A 19,682-nucleotide genomic window follows, 5' to 3' on the forward strand; every position below is an offset into this window, starting at 1 on the left:
ACCAAGTTCTTATAGACCCGTACCCCTTCTGGGCCTAAATTGTGGAGCAATAGTCTTTTCTTTCTATCCGGTTTGTATTCACCTTCACTTTCGTCCTCTAGTGCCTCGATGTAATTGAGGAAGTACTCTTTCCAGTCTTCCCATTTTAGTTGAGGTTCGCCTGGTCTGGTCAGGAACGGGACGGGCGCCATTAGTGTTGACGCTTGACTCGTCATTCTGGCTTCTCCTCTGGGTCCTCCTTCCTGGGCTCTTTGGGTAGGCTCACCGGACGCTCCTGCGTTCCCTGCCGTGTCACCTTGGCCCCTAGGGCTGCCCGGAGTATTGTCCCTTGTGGTGTGCGCTGTCTGTGCACCCTTCCCCCCTTCCTCTGGAGTGGGGGTGTCTCCTTTGGTTGCCAGGATGCTGCCTGGGGATTCCTGGAGCCTTGGGCCACACTGACCTGCTGCTATGCCTGGGAACGTTCCTTCCTTTGCTGTTGCGCTGCTGCCACGCCCTTGCTCGTGTGTGGTACCTATGCTTCACTGGTCCGTGGGTGCAGACTGTGGAGGTGTCCTATGTTCTTCTTCTTTTATTTTTTCCAGCACCTGGTGGTGTTCGAATCTCAGCCTCGTCGCCACTGTAATGTTACTTGCTCCCCCACAGTATACACGGAGACTTCTGGTATCAGGAAACAGGTTTATTCATACAACAAGAAATTCAAATGGCTAAGGGCGCCGAGCGTCTGGCTATGACCATCTCCAGCCACCAACTGTCGCTATCCTGTTCGCGCCTTTCCTTTCATAGTCCTGCGCGTGCGCCGTGCCGCTCTAGCTTATGACGTAACGCGTCCTCGCGTAAGCGTCCATAAGCTAGAGCGCATACCACAGTTTGGTGTCAGATTTTGGATTCTTTCCTTAGCAACGATTTTTCAAACAGTTTTGAAATTTTGGGTTTTTATACAAGTTTTGAGCAGCGTGGATTATCTGAATTTAGTATCCGCTCAACCTCCTCTATCAATTCCACACAATGTACAACTGTCTTTTCGATGTTTTGAATGCTCTTTAGTAAGGGGCCGAGCCGCAATTTTATCGACCAGCTTCCCTTTTCCCATTCTAAAACTGCACCATTATGTCTAGACAGTAGTAGATTGAGTAAATAAACAAGTGACCGCTATTAAGGGGAGTTAAAAACACAGCACATTTTACATCCAATTTCAGGCTGGCGTTGTAAGCCAGTAATGTGTTAGCTGCCTTATATCAATTTATTGTATAATAAAAATATTAACTTACAATGTTTAAAAACATGGTTTTATCCTGCCTAGGGTGTACAGTAGCATGTGGCAAGATAATTTAGTCAGCTTCTTGCTCCTAGCAATCAAATGTCAGTTAAATATGTTTAAAAAACTGCAAATAAGAATAATTTAATCTAAGATGTGTTACTTAGGGTACTTGTGAAAAGGGGCGCCTATGAGACAGGAAACTATCTGTTAGGGTCTTTGCTGTGTTAAAACGCCAGGGGAGATTGCAGCAAATTTAGAATGGTACGGACTAAAACCAAAAGATCATAAGCCTTGTAGATTTATCCAAAGAATGAATCTCCCACAGGCTGTACCTTGTTGATACAAAATATGATCCTCTGAACAGTGGCGGTTCTTTTATATGGGCAGAGGTACTATGCCCTCGTCCTTTTTCTGCCCCATAATGTGTGCTTTTTATTGTACAATTACGAGTCAAAAAATCTTTGTGCCAGTAAACTGCCTCAGGCTGTCTTGTGTCTTCAGGCAGCGTTCACAAGTCAGGTTTAAGGCAGGGATACATCATGCACTCTGACCATGCGCCAGCAAACCTAGATTTGCCTGGCTGATGAGCTAACTGCCCTGAGGCTTGTGACGTCACCAGCTTGGCAAATCCATTGTATTCCTTGCTGAAGGACCTCCCCCGCCTATAAGGTTAGCCCTGGGAGTTGTAGGCTTCCGCTGTGCAGAGGCCAGAGCTAGATATCAATCACAGTTCAGCAAGCCTCCCTGTTAACCCCACCCTACCCTGCCTGAGACAATCAAATAAGGGCGGGTTAAAGTTAAAGGGGCAGATTTACAAGCACCCCGCGCCACCAGTCCGTCACTTTTTGTGACGTACAAGGACAGGAAAAGCCACACTGCATGCAGCATTTTGCGTGAAAGGGGCGTTCCATGGTTGTTGTTTTGGGTGTTCCCTCGCAACACCAATGGAATAAGACACATTTCCAGACTTACGAGGAATCGTAAGCCTGGAAATAGGTCTGAATGCACCGCCACCCTCAGGTGGCATAGCGAGGCGCAACGAGGAGGAATGTTTTCATTTCTCCTTGTTTTTTCCTCTTTCAATGTGTGCTGCATTCTACAGTACACATTGAAATAGGAAAATGCCTGTAGTGATTGTTTTTGTGCAGGAAGGTGCCCCTTCCTGCACAAAGACAATCGCCCCATGACGCAGGCATCCTTGCACCATGATGCACGGGTGCCTGATCCGGAGCATGGTAGCAGTTTGTGCGCCAGTGCAGGGGAGAGCACAGGACTACAACATAATATTGTAAATAGGTCGCATTCATGTGCTTCGGAAGTGCTGCAGCGTGGCGCAGCCAAAAGGCTTGCGATTCCGCACTGCAGCACTTCATTGTAAATCTGCCCCAAAGAAAGATGGTGCGCCATGATTCCTCGCACCTCCGGTAAGGGAAATGAAACTTACATATTTCCAGATTAAAGTCTTTAAAATGCATGTGCCTATTTCATCTCTCAGCAAACAATTAAAGCGATTAGCAGTGTTTAACTGTGTTCATGCCCTCCTATTAATTTGTAGTTTGTGGCTGGATTGGAATCCCATCGACATGCGTGATAGCTCTCTCTGCTGGACCTTAAGGGGTGATAAACTAGCAATTAGTTGCCAAATTGACAGGTAGCGTAAATCCTTTTTTGAAAGGCGAATGTTGTTAGTAAATAATCTGTCATTGTAGGAGAGTAGGGTCTGCTATCCTATGGTCACCCCAATTTTTGCTTTTTGCTTCACTGGTTTTCGACTTACTGAGGCTGTGGGCCTGCTAATCAGACCCCCAGCCTGCTGTTCTCTCTCTAAATTTGTAATACATGTGCTATAGGTACATACCACAATTGGAAATGGACTCCTTGTCAGCCCCTGTACCACGCACTATAGGTGCCCAGGGCATAGGTGCCACCAAGGCCTACCAGGGGCTGAAGCATAGCTTTTGCCACCCCTGGCTGGTTCTTAAATTGACACAACTGGCTGATCCCTCAGCTGGGGCAAGTGGGTGTAATCACCCCTTGCTTAGATATAGTATACCTATATCTAAACCTATATCTGGACACATATATAGCCTGTAAGCCACTCCTATGGAAGGCCTCATCAATCCTGGAGGCAGAGTGTGTGGTTTTATGTGAGATGGTGCTCTGGCATGAGCTGAGCCTGTCTGCAGCTGTCGGGAACAACTCCCTAAGCTGATCCGGGATAATGCCATACCATATACTCTTAAGCGCATTATAATCCTCGCGGTTATATAGCAACTTTGGTTTGGCTTTATCAAAACATGTCGTGTAAGGTGTCATACGAATTGGAATACTATCCCCTCGCCAGTTCTGGCGACGGGGATAGCATTCCACCCTTCTAGAGGGAGAAGACATGTTACTTTACTGAAACGCGGTTGATTTAAAATGAGCCTCAGATCCACAAAATGGATGCCCCTGCCACAGACACGGGTCTGACCTCCTGCTGCTGACCGAAACCCGGCAGAGGAGGCCTGGACAAAGAGTTTCCTGTCACAGGGCGGTGTCAAACCACCCCAGACAGGAGATAGTGGATTGGAGTAGGGAGGTTTCAATGAAACCAGACACTGCCTGGGGAGCACAAGGCTGCCCCTTGCAGGATCCGGCCAAACCGGTTCAGGGGCCTCCCAGCCCCTGTCCCAGCGCGGCCAGGATCAAAGGAGAGGGGTGTAACCACCCCCTTCCTGGGTCCCACCCATAGGAGGGGACCTAGCAGGATGTCCAACCCCCTAGATTCGAATAAGAGGGGGAGCAGTCCCAACGGACCTCAGATCATCCTGAAGAAACATAAGAAACGAAATCTGGACCCTTCGACTTTCTACACGACGTGAGAAGACTGAAGAATCTCCCTTGTGGTCAAGGAGTGACCACCCTGTGCAAACAGGCACCATCCAGCCCTCGACCCTTGCTTTGTTGCAGTTCCCGCCGGAACTCGAGCGACAGAGATCGACGAGATCAAGCTTGCCTGCCTTCTACCTGCCCGATCCACAGTCCCTGCAGAGCTGAGACCCGTGGAGGCGACCGGAAGCGTGGGGCACGCCATCTTGAAAAGGCCACGAGACGCTGACCGTGCGGCCCACGAGTGACCCTCGAAGCTGTACACCGGGGTTTGAGAAGCCCCAGCCCCGAGCTCCACTTGCACCAAAGCTCACCCCTCCACACTCGCTGAGTGCTGCGTGGGGCCCTTCTGCTTGTGTGCGCTCGACGCGTTGGCCCGGTCACTTGCCAGCTGGCTTGTGGCCCCTGTGCCGACGAACTTTGAAATCCGACTTGCTTTTCTGGTTGCTCCAGATCTGCACCAGCTCCTGTGAAAAGGAGCACCCACTCTGACCCTCCTGGTTCGAGTGATAAGCAATCTCCCGGTTCCGCGTGGATTGCTTTTGCCAAGTGCTGTTTGCTACAATCTTCAAGCCGACGGTGCTGACGGCGAGAGCCTACGTGGGACAGATCGTGACCTGCTCCTGGACGTCGCAGATGCCCCAGAGCCCACGTGACAGCGGAGAGAAGCCTATCGACAACCGCCTGATTGCGCCCGACATTGCCTGGTTCCGTCCTGGTTCCACCCTGGTCACTGCTGAGTGACCCAGACTCTGTCCCCTCTGCTTTCAGGTACTTTTCTACATCGATCCACCCTTGGATCGCACCGGACACTTCTGCTTCACAGCGCCTGCAGCTGCAACAGCTCCAAGCACCCAGAACCTGCGTGACAGAACCCGACGCCACTTCGACCCTGTGCACCCACGGCCTGTGGGTGAGGTAACTTTGCAACGCCGGTGTCTTTACACTGGTACACACCTCTAGGGTCTGTGTCTAAAGTTTTGTGTTCCTAGGTTCAGCGGAAGTATCTTTTTATTCATTTTAACTGACTTTTACGCACCATTGACAGTGCATTGGTGCGCGCCGCACTTTCCGTGCTGCACCCGTCTCCTGTGGGCTACTCCCGACTTCTTAATTGCTTGTCCTGACTGCTCCCAGCGAATCTCTAGGCCCTAGGCCTAACCATTGTTCGTAAAGTGTTACTTATACCACTTTTTTGATATATGGTCTGAGTGGCCACCCGCCCTCATCCATAAACGTGCAACTTTATATGTGTAACAGTGCTTTTGATTTAACGCTTGTGCCCCTTTCCTCATAAAGAGTACTGGGGAGTAATTTAGTAATAAATACATATATTTTTATAATATATACTTGTGTGGTGTCCTTTCATTTGATTACAGGATTGTATGTGGTAAAACAGCTCGCTTAACACGACCTCTTAAGTTAAGCCTTTAAGGCTGCTTAGTCCATGCTACCACTAGGATAGCTTGTCTACAAGGTTGACTTACAACCTGACATCTTTGGGGTTTGTTTGGACTGATAACCAGTGGTTCCAGAATTGGAAACACTACCTATCAGGCCAACTTCTCACAGTCATCAAATGCCAGAGTTTTAAAGCAACCGCTCCAGAGCACATTGTGAGAGTTACAGGTGGAAAGCATGAAATCAGTCTAAAAATGCCTTAGCCATTTTCAAACCTTTACAAATATTCCCTTTTTATGTGTGTGTTCTAGAGTGGGACGTTCCTTTTCGTCTGACTTTTATTACAAAGGGAATATTTGTAAAGGTTGAGTTAGGTGGTCACATACCCGGGCTCCTCAGACTTAGTGTGATGTGTTGCAGAAACACAGTTTGCATTTGAAGGGTCATTTATCTCTTCGAGATGGGGTAGATAACACGTGACATTACAAATCTTTATTTTTGCCAGCTTTCTGTGCACTTATTTAGGTAGATTTCATCATTAAGGTTAGTGTTGGCCCTCCCACCCCTGGTTCGGTCTCAGTTAAAGTAAAATCGTCCAGAGCGCCTTGCAAATCAAAAATGAAATCATGCTCCATAATGAAAGGAGTCAGCAAAAGATGGGGTGATGGGGCACGGGAGAGGGTGGAGGAGGAGTATGTTCACTAAGGAGGAATACAACCCATGCACATTGTATTAGACTGCACCATTTATATAGCACTTACTATACATGTGCAAAGTGTTGAAGCACGTACGTGCAAGGATAGTAAATTGCACCATGTATACACCTGCAGCACCGTATGTTTTCGCTTCTCATGAACGCACTCTCCGAGTCCAATGGGCCTCCATTTTTCGATTTGTGCTTAAACTGCACTGTGATTTCTGTGTTGGTGTTACTGTTCTGAGCCTCTGCTGCTCACATATGCATTAAAACAGTAAATTCAAATTTACCAATGGACTAGAGCTGTGACTGACTGCTGTTTGCACATCAAGGTTTTCCTCCTCCACCACAGTTTACAGCCTGGCCTGAGACCTGTGTGCTGTGTTCGTTTATAGAATGAAAAATAGCTTGCAGCATACGTAAACTGGTTTGATGAAAGCAATGGCTTCCAAATGCAAGGATTGCAATTCAAGCCATTTGTCAGGACATAAAAATACTGAGCCTGGTAACCGATTAGATGGGTTGACACCATTGCCTGGGGCTGTACTATTCTCTAGTATACCTTTGAAAAAGGCAATCTAAGGAGGTCACATTTCGCTGTGATGCACTGTGTTCATCACAAACTTTTACGCTTCACCACTTTCAAATGTCACCAGCCGCCACTGCCTCTGAAAAAGAAAACCTCATTGGGGAGTCTGAGCCCGGCCTCTTACAGGCAAAGACAGGCCCGTCTTGGCCCGGGCATGCGCCTGGGTATATCAACACCTTTTGGAGTGCTTAAGTGACTCGAAAAGCCCAGGGCATGCCTTTCCTTCCCACAGCCTTTTGAGGTGTTGTAGTCTTACCAACACCTTACTAAGTGAAAAGCCCCAGGCCCCCCTCTCCTTCTCATGGGCTTTGTGGGCCTTTTAGTCCTTACTGTGTCCCAAAAGGTGTCCCACACTGCGGAAGATGACAACACCGTTTGAAGCACACAATGGCACAAACATTATAGGACCCGCCACTACTTCTCACAGGCTTTGTGGGTTTTGTAGTCCTTATGGTTTCCCTGTTTTTTGGTTTTTTTTATACACAAGTTTTTATTGAATTTTTCAGTTTGGAATTCGTTTCCTTTGTTATCTGTCTTTTTGATACAACATTTGTGTGCTACAATACTGTGTAGTTGATATTACGACTTACAGCCCATTCAGCTTTTCCCATAGTCTGAAATTTTAGCTTGTCTTCATTCGTTGCCTCGTGTGACTCCCCATCCCCAATAAACTTCCACTAATACAGAATTTCTCATGATCTTGACCTCCTTCCCTGATTACCCTATCCGTGATTTACCTTTCTCTGAATGACGTTTTATACTGTTTTGCATCAACCATGATATCTTTCCACTTCCCAAGGCTTGCAGAAAATAATTAGGATTAAGCAGACTAGAATGTCTTTAATTTCAACACACATTCTTAACTGACCCTCTTTTGCCACCCCATACCTCTTCCACTTGTACTAGGATACTTAGGCCCAGTTTACCAAGATTACAAAGAATTATATCATACTTCTGGGAACATGAAACAGTTGCTAATTCCCTTTTGAGCTTGCGTGCATAAACTTACACGTGCGGAAATGTAAATGTAGATATTTCCACTTACACATATTAAATGCAAAAGTTTGTTTGCACTTTTAAACTTTTTTCTTCTCTATGCGGTTAATATTCTACCCTTCGAGAAATTTCTTCTACTACACCTCCAGTAATTTCGGGGTTGTAATGTTGTTTCTCATTCCTATCCTGAAAACAAATTTACCCTTGCCTGTGACTGGAGCAAATCTCCTTCCATATTCAAGGTGGCTGTGGGCCTGCTAAAGGGGGTGGGAGTGCACATAAATGGCATGTTTGATGATTGTGACCTTTTTTGACGGTTAAACCTGCCCTGTAGCACCCTGCAGCCGGTGTTGCTGGGGGTGTTCCCAGCAACATCGATGGCTTTTTGACACTGCTTCAGATTTACGAGAAATGGTAAATCTGAGGCAACACCAAAAACAATGCAATCGAGGCACATGAGAGGAACTATCTTTATTTCTTCTTGTTTTTCCTTTTTCGATGATTGCTACATTCTGCAGTACACATAGAAAGAGGAAAAAGCTTCTTGTGATTATTTTTCTGCAGGAAGGTTTACCTTCCTGTACAAAAATATTCATTCCCTTAACTCAGGCACCCTTGCACCATGGTGCAAAGGTGCCTACATTGGTGCACGGCAGGACATTGTGCGCTGGCGCAGTGGAAAAGGACAGGAATGTTCCGTATATCTGATAGATACGGTGCATTCCTGCCTTTTTCTTTTGCCATAGGGCAGCGCAGCAGGAAGACCTTTGGAGTTGCCCTCTGGCAAAATTTCATAAATGAGGCCCTTAGGCAACGCTGCTCTACGTCAAAACAAAAAGGCAGGCAATCGCCGTATCTATAAGATACGGTGTATTCCTGTCACTTTCCCCTGCGCTGGCGCACAATCGGCTGCCATGCGCCAAAGCAGGCTCTCTTGCGGCATCGTTCAAGGGTGCCTGGGTTGCGGGCTGATTGATTTTGTGCAGGAAGGGACACCTTCCTGCACAAAATCAAATGCAAGAGGCGATTTCCTCTTTCTATGTGTCCTGCAGAATGCAGCACACATCAAAAAAAGAAAAACGAGGAGAAATTAGAACATTTCTCCTCGTTGCGCCTTCCTAACGGCACTCTTGGGGTGGTGTTCGGTTCTGAGCCTCGTAACCCTGGGAATGCTTCAGGTTCCATGGGTGTTGCGTAGAAACACCCACAGCAACTACCATGGAGCACCACTTTGACGCAGTTTTGTGCATGAAAGGGGTACACATTTATAAGAACATGAAAAGCCAAGTAAAATAACTTTACTTGGCCTTGTATATATGCTGTGGCAAATTGCGCCACCGGAACATCAGTGCAAAAGTGCTAATTGACCCTTAGGGGCAGATTTACAAGGACTGGCACATCCCTCCATATCAGTAGGGATGCGCCAGGTAAGATACGTCACGCAAGTTTACCCTTGCGCCACCACAGATGCAGCGCATCGTGACGCAAGGATAAACAGATGCGTGATGCATCTGATGCCGTAAGAGCGGCACATTGCTGGTGCCGTGTCGCAAGCGCAACGCATCTCCAGCAAGCAGGCGCAGGGTTTTGACGCAGCGGCATGGGAAAAGTCACTAAGTGAAATCTTGTAGATTTCACTGCGTCACTTTTCCCAGGCTTTTTTCGACGGAACGCTCACCCTGCATACATTAAACCGGTTTAATGTGGCGCAGGGCTCTGCAACGTGACGCATCTCCCTAGATGCGTCACGTTGTAAATACGGCGCAAAATGGCGCATGGTTTATGCCGCCACTGCGTCACCGAAGTGACGCAACGGTGGCATAAATGTGTTGCAAGGGGCTTGTAAATCTGCCCCTTAGTATTTACCACTGAGGAAGTCTGTTTCCTGGAGATATGTAGAATATTGACAAATGGAATGTTTGTTTACAGAATGTTTCCCAGCCAATGCACATTTCAGAATCTATGTCTGCATTTGATTCTTAGCACTCTCGGTTTGTGTCAATTGGAAATAATTTATCAACTCTTTCTAGTAATGAGTATTATGTTGATTTATTTCTTAACCAGTCAGTGCTAAGCTCACTTGTGGACCGATGGAGGTGCATCTCTTCGTTTACCAAACCTAAGTGGCACAAACTATTAATGTCAAATGTATAAAGCCTTAGTAACTGCACTTTAAATATGTGTAATACAAAGGATGTCTTTAGCTCCTCTTTAAAATTACAATCTATATTTCCTTTTTTAGATATCCTTAGATGAATCCCGGGACAGGATCCTCAGTGCTCGCGATTCATACAGAAATAAGCTACTAGAGGCTGAGAATGAAAAGCAAGCAGCTTTAGCTGCCAAAGAAGCAGCCATTCGAGCAGAGATGGAGAGAAAGAGTCCCTCCTCAGCAGAGAAGAAAAAGGGCAAGAAAAGTGCTAAGGGGCAGAAGAGCGCGGGAAAGAAAAAATGACCTGGTATCCTGGGCTCCATGTATTGTATGTAAATGAGGAAATAAAGTTTATTTTTTGCTACTGACGTAAAGTTGTAGCCAAGTTATCATATACTGGAGAATTTTCTATCATACCTCTATTTTCTAAAACCAATGAAAAGTGTTAACAGTCGTTGTAGTTCACTGCTTTATTCAAATAAAAAACGTTATCCCTGAGGTTTTGTTCTTTTCAGAATACTGTAAAAATGCAATTACAATGTAGAAAATGTTCATAGGTGTATTTCATGCTACTGTTTGGAACCAAGACCTCTATATAACATTCTTTTGACTTGTCTTAGTTTAATTTCTTATTTGAGCTTATGTTGTAGATACTGAACAGATCCTATAAATCAGCCTTTTAGTTACAACGTAGCATATTATCAAGGAACGGCGTTTCAATTATTCCCGCTTTAGCGGCAGAAAACTGCAGCTAAAGCGGTGATAATGGGCTTAATAATATGCCCTTGAGAATTCCAATAGAAGCCCATGTTCTGGTGTGAACCTGGGCTTCTATGGGAATTCACAAGGGCATATTATCAAGCCCATTATCGCCACTTTAGCTGCAGTTTTCTGCCGCTAAAACTGCAATAATTTTAACTCAGTTCCTAGATAATATGCCCCGAAGTCTTTCGGTACGTCAGAGACCTTTTTTCAGGTGTTGCTATGATGCTATCTAAACATATTGATCTCCTTTGCCTGTTTACACCCTCATTACGAGCAGATGGATCATTATCAAATCTGCTAAAATCCAATAGCCCAGGGCTCCAAATTTAACATTTGCAATAATTAAATCTGAGGTCACCCCTTTAAAATGAGGCTCCAAAATCTGCATGCCTCTATATTTTCCCAACATTTTCCCGGGCCAAAATTTACTTGGGGAATATTGCAAGGGTTAGACTTTTAACTGAGTTAATGGATGTGCCGGTACAGGTGTAACTGCACATACTGGTATTCACAAGGCGGTGGCCTGTATGTATTTGGACAATCTATATGTTTGTGCAAATTAGGGCAATTTATTAGTTCACTCTTCTCATACACATATTAGTTGTCATGCTCAATATATAAAAACATATTTTGAAAGTTTTCCTCAATACCTCAGTTCTTTGCATCAGACTCCCATGGATCGAGAAAAAAGAGCCTTTGTAGTGTGTGTTAACTTCCTGCAGGTTGGTAAAAAGCACAAGGCTTTTTTTGTATAGGCTTCACCCACCAGAATAGCCCCATGGTGTCATGCGTCATTGTAGGGTTCCTCCCATTCCGCTACTGAATGAAATCCCAGGGCCATAAAAATGAACTTCTTAAGGGTACAGACTAGGGACCCTTCCATGCACCAAGCACCTACTACCATGGCTAAGGACAAAAAAACAAGATACTTGCAGGCTGTGTAACACCAATAATGGCGACATTCTTCATTTAATTTGCCTATGCAAATAACTGCACCAAGCGCGGCAACAGCACATAAAACAACCTCTGAAAACAGATAGACCTCCGCACTAGGGGGCAAGCGGTGCTTGCCTGCTTAAATCCAGTAAACATCCAACTAAACCGTAGATTGGTAAAATTCCTGATGTTGGCTGAACAAAAAATACCAAAAAATGATCCACAAAGCCTGTCGCTGCAAGCTGTCCAGCAGACGGGAAAAGGTCTTAGCAGAACCACATTAAGGATGCTCGCCAGCAGCAGAGGGATAAATCTTACAACAAGTCGAGATAACTTGAATGATGTGACAAATGGGCAAGCATGACTGGAGCAAAGAAAACCCGAGACAGCATATCACAGCATTTAGTGAACAAAGGTCTTTCCTTAACAAGCATAATCTAACTGTGATTTTAAACTGCAATGAATTTTCTACCTTTGGCTCTTCTCTGGTTTTAACAAAGATGTTTTGTAGCAACTATAAGAACTAAAAAGGCAGTTAAGGCAGAGGAAAGTATATTGAATGTCTATTTCTAAAAAAAAAAAAATTCTTTTAAGTGTAATATTGCAATGGTTTTAGTTAACTATGCAAAAAATAAAATAAACTAAAAGCTACTGAATGAGGAGTGCTACTACCTGCGAATTACGCGGGAGCACTGAATGGTATGCTCATTAGATAATGCTAGAATAGGACTAGGAGGGGCTCTTTTGGAAGATTAAAAAAATCTGCCTGGTAGTAGAGCAATGCTTTAATCCATCCTCCAGACAGTATGGTTAAAAAAATAGAAAATACAGATGTAATGACCTCCCAGCAGGGGTAAACGGTCCAGGGGTCCCAGGTCTATATCTTACTTCTTTAGAATTTTTAAAACAATGAAGGATCCGTACTCATCGCTCTGGACCATAGACGCTTCATAAGACAGTTGAGGTTAAGTGTCTGTTACTGCATTTTTCATTCATTCAACCCTTAAGTAGTCCATTCACTCTTGCTGTAGATTTGTAAGGTCCCGACCTTTGTCTAATACCGGATTACCCAGAGGACTACGCTGGATACTAACCCTCATTCAGGAACAGATATCGGATGTACATCAACTGTATTGTGACATTTTGTACTGGAAAAAGTTTAACAATGACCTGACAAAATTGTTTAGCCTTGAGAAAGCCCTAGTGCAATTCGCCACACAGGGTGAAACATGTGTTTGCTGTCATTGTTCTCTGTTCAATAAAGTCTTACAAATCTACAACAAGAGTGAATGGACTACTTAAGGGATGAATCAATGAAAAATGCAGTAACAGATTCTGCTATCACAATACAAAGATTAACAGGATTTATCCGTGCTATATGAATAAACCATTTATCTAAAAGTAAGGAACGTATGCTCACACTTAACCTCAGATGTAATGACCTTGCCTTTCTATAGGTCTACATGTTTCAAGTCATTCCTCATGGCTTTTCTTTCGGACCAAGAAACTAGCTCCCTGATTCCACTTCTGATCCAATAATATAATTGACTGAAAGTGGATTCACATACTCTTCGTGTTTATAAATATACTTATCACCCATGTGGTGTTAATGTCTGTCAACCTGCAATATATAAGAGAGAATTAGCCTGCCATAGGTTACGACAGATACAAAGGTAGTAGGAGGCTTCAACCAGCTAGATAGGTAAAGCGCGCTCTGCAAAATAGCTCTTAAAACACCTCAATGTGAATAAAAGTCTGTGTAGACTTAGAAAGGGATGTCTAATGAGATGTTTAGGAGCACATGTATTAGGAATAATGACAATCCCTGTGATTTGAGCACACATTACAAATAACACATAATTCACAGGTAGTAGCACACCCCATTCCATAGCGGAACAGGAGGAACCCTATGATGAAGCATGCCATCTGCAGGAGGTTAGCACACACTACCAAGATGGGCGCTTTTTTCTTGAGATATAGGCAACTAGGAGGACGAGCCCCTCTGGGATGCTCGTCCTATTGCCCCCTTCGTTGGTTATAACATGAATCGAGACCTGAATGTCCATAGTTTAGAAATGCCGACCATGGGTTGATTATCTTTTGGGTGGCACTTCAGCAGTGCTAATATAATTGTAAATGGTGAGAATAAGTTACAGCAGAATAACTAGTTCCGACATCAAGCCGCTAATAATAGGGATCAACTGAAAATACATATAATTTTGGATACCTTAATTATGCCACAGGGTGGCATACCTTGTTTCATTTAACACCTATAAGATGTTTCATGTCATTTTTTATATGCATTGTTGCAAAGCAGACATTTATCTCCTACACCTACCCCCACAGACCGCCACCAACAGAAAAAGGTCAGTGGGGATGATCGGCCCAATTACTTATTTTTCCTCTTTGGCGATCAAGTGTGGTAATACCAGACATGTGTAGGTTTTCAATGCCTAATGTCTCAGTAGACACTAAAAAAGACAAAACAGAGAGGAATCGATTTTTAACAAATTACCCACAGAACAGCTAGAAAGATATCAATCTCCCTACTATACTGAAACATAGGAATACTGGAGTCCTATTCACAAATAATTTTGACTACTGAAAATAGTACTCCAGTAAGAATACTTCATGTACTTACAAATGCTATTCACAAATCTCTGGATGGAGAACTACAATTTCACGTGCCATATCCCACATGAGCAGAGATCTTCTCAAAAAGTGCAGAAAATGTGGGAGGGAAAAAAGAAGTTGTTAGAAAATGGACAATATTTACACTACATGGGAAGGGGTTAGGAAAGTTTAAGGAGGGATTTAGAAGGGAAGTTCAAGTAATGAAAGACACCCACAAAATCATAAGTCAATTGGTATTCACAAACGTTAATGTTCTAACGAACCACACATTCCTGGTCTTTTAGGCAAATGTGGCATCCGGACCATACTCTCTTTCATCAAGAGTTCCACAGGGATCCACCCTCATTCCAATGCTTTTTAACACCTACATCCACCCTCTTGCAGATCTAGTGGAAAGATATGTACTGACTCTGTTTTCTTGTGCGGGAAGTTAACTTAGAGATCTCAAATCCTACCTCCACTTGGATGAACACCAACTCCTTGAAATGAAACAGTGACAAGACTGAGGTGATGGTCCTTGGTAAGAATCCATAGCTTTGGGAGCCTCAAAACTGGCATGCCACTCCATCAACTCCCACCAAGAAAGTAGATAATCTGGGCTTCTGGCAGGGCCGGACTGGCTACCGGGCAGTTTGGAATGCGACTGGGCTGGGGACTGATTTCATTCATGGGGACCTGCGTGTCCAAAACGAAATTTGTTTTGCTTTAATTATTTCGAAGCACACGCAGGTTTCTATGAATAAAATCAGCCCCCACCCCAGTGAAATCAGCCCCCAGCTCTGCAGCATTCCAAACTGCCCGTTAGTCAGTCCGGCCCTGGTTTCTGGCTCGACTCCGCCCTGGCTATGAAACCACAAGCAGCCAAAATAACCTCTAAAGGCATTACTACCGTGAAATGGCTTAAGAAGATCCTGTGGCTACTTCCTTTTTCTACTCAAAGAATAGATATCTTACCCATGATGTTATCAAGACTTGATTATGGTAAAATCTTATACATAGAGGCAGAAAAGACAGTGATAAGATGCTTCCAGGTGGTTCAGTATTTCTGTATTTTCAGTGGTTCTGCATCTAGCCTTCTTCGCCAACTTCACTTCCTCCCAATGGAGAAGCAAATACATTTTAAAGCACTTTGCTCTATATGCAATATTCGCTCTTGCTCAGGACCTTCAGCAACCACACTATTTCCTAAACAGATGCTGATGGCACCACATTAGCATGTAAGCTGGCTGCGACGCCAGGGCCCGCTGCACTGATGTGCACATTGCCTTCTCTGGAAGCACATACAACAGCTACTTCTCCTCGTAGTCACCTCTTGCGCATCAGATGGTTGCTGGGGATTTCAGTGACTTGCAACTAATAGATATGTTTCACTAACTCACACTGGGTCTGCATTTATATCTAGGTGTGGCATTCCAATTATAGTCACTGTTAAGCTCACCCTATCTCTATATTCATCCCTATGTAGATCTTTAAATACATACATGTATAGAAGTTCTACAGCTTTTACAACAAATGTACGTTTTACAAAAAAATCATGGGCCTTATTTATGGGGCCTTGCGACAGTTTCGAGTTTCCGTTGCGTCTCTTTTTGTGATGCATCGGCTGCATAAAACATGCCTCCTGGTGCGCCCTATTTGCAAAGTGATTCATCTAAGCAGATGCGTCACTTTGTAATTCCCTGTGCCTCATTATACCTGTGCCAGGTATAATGTATGCAGGGTGGGCGTTCCCACGTAAGTAAGCCTCGTAGAAGTGATGCGTCTACGAGATATCACTGCGCCACTTCTAGGGTGCAAATGCGTCAAAAACGTATGCCTGCTTCACAATCAGCGTAAGACTGACGCAGGCACATTTACATGGGGCTTGCCCCATGTGAAAGAATACATTGCTGGAGTTGCGTCACTTTTATGACACTCCAGCAATGCGTCACTTTTGAGCCTGCAGATATGTCAAAAATACTGACGTATCTGTAACTCATTGCGACATGATGCGTCACACGGGAAATATGACCCATCGATCCTGTCGCAAGGAGGGTGCACCGAGAAGTGATGCATCGCTGCTTTCATGCAACAATGCGTCACTTCTCATAAATGAGGCCCCATGTCTTTTTTTCAGGTATACCATCTCTCCTCGTCTTCTCACAAACTTCCAACAACAAATAATGCTGGCTCTACAGAGATATACAAGGGCACACTCTCATACATGAGTTTCATTGAGGGTACTTTTGACATCCACAAGTCATGATTCAGATATCTAGATCATACGGGGGTGCTCTATTATTTCCCAGAAGTTTTGTGTAACATTATGTTAGCCTGTTGGGTGTTGCACAACTTCTCCATGTGATAGGGCTTACATGTGGACATAATCCCTGTGCTGTTGACTCAGCCACCTTCCCATGTGCGATGCATAGCAGACGCCTTTGTGGGAGCATGACCAAAAAGTTGCTTCATTTTTCACATGAGCTGCTACTTTGGTTACTGAATCACAGTGAGTAAGATAAATGGTGGACTAGTACACCATCCACAAATACCATCCTGAGACAACCTCGTTGCTCTACCATGATGTCACAACCAAGCAAGCAAATCACATTTTAATATGCATTTATGTTCACATCACTTTCATTCGTTCATTATTTAAGGATTAGCAAGCAATACAAACAACATTCACATAAAATACACATTTACATACATGCAATACACATTTATTTATTTAGACACGTATTAGCCTTTAAATGCTATTTCTTTATAATATATTTGAAGTCCAGACCTGATTTTTTTGTCTCTTCTCTTTATCTGAGTGTGCAGATACAGCAACAAACAGAAAATGACTTCCATGCACAGGAAGTAGGCCAATCCTGAGCAACCCATTCACCACAACTGCATCCTGATACTCCTTTGGTTGGTTTACTTAAGAGGTCCTCTAGACAGAGAGGGATTAAACATCATTTGTGATGGGGTCCTCCACCATTTTTATCAGCTTAATGGGAGGGCCGACCAACCAGCTGAGGAATGTAGCATTGATCCAGATATGGATGGACATTACCATGCACTGAAATGTGGTCAGTGTCCATAACAGAGAATGGAAGGAGCTACACAAATGCTGGAAGGCCTTCGGCGCAGGGTATGGCTGAAGGCAAAGGATTTGCCTGAAGTATCCATCAACTCTACATTTGCGACACACTGCACTGACTTACCACAGCACTGGAGGGTTCTTAAATCAGCCTGCTGACCATTGATGCTCAGCTGGAGGCACCTGAATAGCAGAAAGATATTAAGGGGCCGATCAGGATTGCGTTTTTTCCGCATCCTCGGGGCCGGCGGAAGCCACCGCCGGCCCCGAGGATGCGGAAAAACCGCAGCGGACTGACCAAGGACCCACCGCCACATTAGGATGGCTGGTGGGTCCTGGTTTCCCTCCGCAGCTTTTCCGCCGCGGTTGGCTTACAACCGCGGCGGAAAAGCTCTAATATGGTGACGGTGTCTCTCAGACACCGTCCACCATATTAGGATGGGCAGTGAATTATGCTTTTCCGCGGCGCGTTTCCCGCCGTGGAAAAGCATACGGAACTTCACTGCGGGGGCCCGTTGCGGGCCCCCTAGGTGAAGGGGGGGTGGGGGGTGCACATGGGGGGTACCTATGGTACCCCCCTGCATTTGCATGCAGAAAGCGGCAGGCACCGCACGGTGCCTGCCTCTTTCTGCATGCAAAAGCAATGCGTGCATTTTTAACATTGCCGCGGGTGCAGCTTGAAGCTGCACCCGCCGCAATGTTAAAAATGGAGGATGTGACCGCCAGGGTGGCGGTCACATCCTAATTGCACAGGAGAGAACTCCGCATGCCATGCGGAGGTTCCCTCCTGCTCTGGGGTCGCGGACGGACGCAAGTCCGTCCGCGATCCTGATCGGCCCCTATGTGTGATTTGTTAATAAAAAGCAAAGTGTGTGAATGTTTTGAAAGTGTCTACATTTTTCTCTTGTATATGTGTATTATATATCTCCATGTTGGGTGTACCATAAGTTGTCCTGTTAATTTGTCTTATTTAACGATGTTTTCAAACGGCCTTGGTAATTATGTAATAGGCATATGATGGCACACTGAAATAGCTTTTGTAATATAAGGAATTCTCTAAGTAACAATTGCCAAATTTCAAACGTTGAATTTTTTTTTGTTAGATGTGTACGTAGATCTTATCATCTGTTCTCTTTATGTGATTTAAAATACCTCCTATGTAATGACCAACACACTTTTCAGCCATATTGATACAGAAAAATGGTCGCTATGAAATGATATACAGGTAGTGTCCACCTTTAATAAACCAGCATCACATGGCCAGAAATTAGCTGCCGATGCTCCACCAATGAATCAACATCGTTTGCCCGTTTACTGATATCTAAGGTCTTCGACCAAGGCTCGCCTTGGTGGAAGAGCCTTCTCAGCGCGATCTGCTAAATTATGGAACACCCTGCCGCTCTCTATTCGTAATGCTACTTCTGAGCCCGTCTTTAGGAAACAGCTAAAGACATGGCTTTTTAATCAGTAAAAAAAATGTACTTTTTATTTGTTTTGTTACTATTCAGCTTATTGTGTTGCTTACTGAGCGCCGGGACACCGCCTTGTGAGGTAGCTGTTTGCGCTATATAAACTTCTGTATTATTATTATTATTATTTGCTATCATAAGTTAATGTAATGCTGACATTGCTCAAGTTATTCTAGGTATGTGATGTGAAATGATATAGTTTTGCCAGATATGATATGCACATATTAAATAATACTATGGTTAAGTAACATGTCTTCTGGTGTTTTTTTTTTTATTCAAAAACCACCAAGTCTAGACCTGCTATTCTGCCGCATGCCATTTTCTGTAGGCAGTCATCTAGAAGCTGAATTTTGAGCTGGAAGGGCTACTATGATCTATACCATGCCTACATGACTCAATCCTAATAAAGGTATCCTGCATTTTCGGTGTGGTTTGAGATTGTTTACACAGGTCTGATGTGTTTTACCACTTTTACCCTTTAAAATAGCCAGTGTTGCAAGTGAAAGGTATAAATATCAAAGCTGCAATTCAAATTAGAGTTAAATAATTGGTATTCTTATTTGGCAGGAAGTGGTGGTGAGCAAGAGAGGAGCAGAACCTTCAATGACAATCAACACGAACCTCGACTGTTAGACAGGCACGCCCCTTAAGTTCCTCCTATCTAATAAGAGACTTCTAGTCGCAGATTCCTTACCTTAAAATTATCCCCAGGTGTCAGGCTTGATCCGATTTTTTTTTTTTAGTAGAAGCTACTCCCTGCGTGCTGGTAGATGACATAATTCATCTACATGTGGCCTAATCCCCACTAGAAGTGGCGTGCTCAGTGTCTATACATGTGCCACAC

The 19,682-nt window shown here is 44.4% G+C and overlaps 1 protein-coding gene across 1 annotated transcript in view; it reads left to right on the plus strand.

The window, feature by feature from the left end:
- The window catches only part of ADGB (androglobin), a 1,363,241-nt gene extending 1,352,779 nt beyond the window's left edge, over positions 1-10,462 (plus strand). Inside the window, exon 35 of the mRNA XM_086927423.1 lies at positions 10,055-10,462. Coding sequence (XP_086783549.1) covers positions 10,055-10,267 — 213 coding nt within the window. The 3' untranslated portion in view covers positions 10,268-10,462. The remainder of the gene's footprint in view (positions 1-10,054) is intronic.
- The last annotated feature ends 9,220 nt before the right edge of the window (positions 10,463-19,682 follow it).

The sequence above is a fragment of the Lissotriton vulgaris genome, chromosome 6, assembly GCF_964263255.1.
Source record: "Lissotriton vulgaris chromosome 6, aLisVul1.2, whole genome shotgun sequence".
In the NCBI taxonomy this organism is placed as follows: domain Eukaryota; kingdom Metazoa; phylum Chordata; class Amphibia; order Caudata; family Salamandridae; genus Lissotriton; species Lissotriton vulgaris.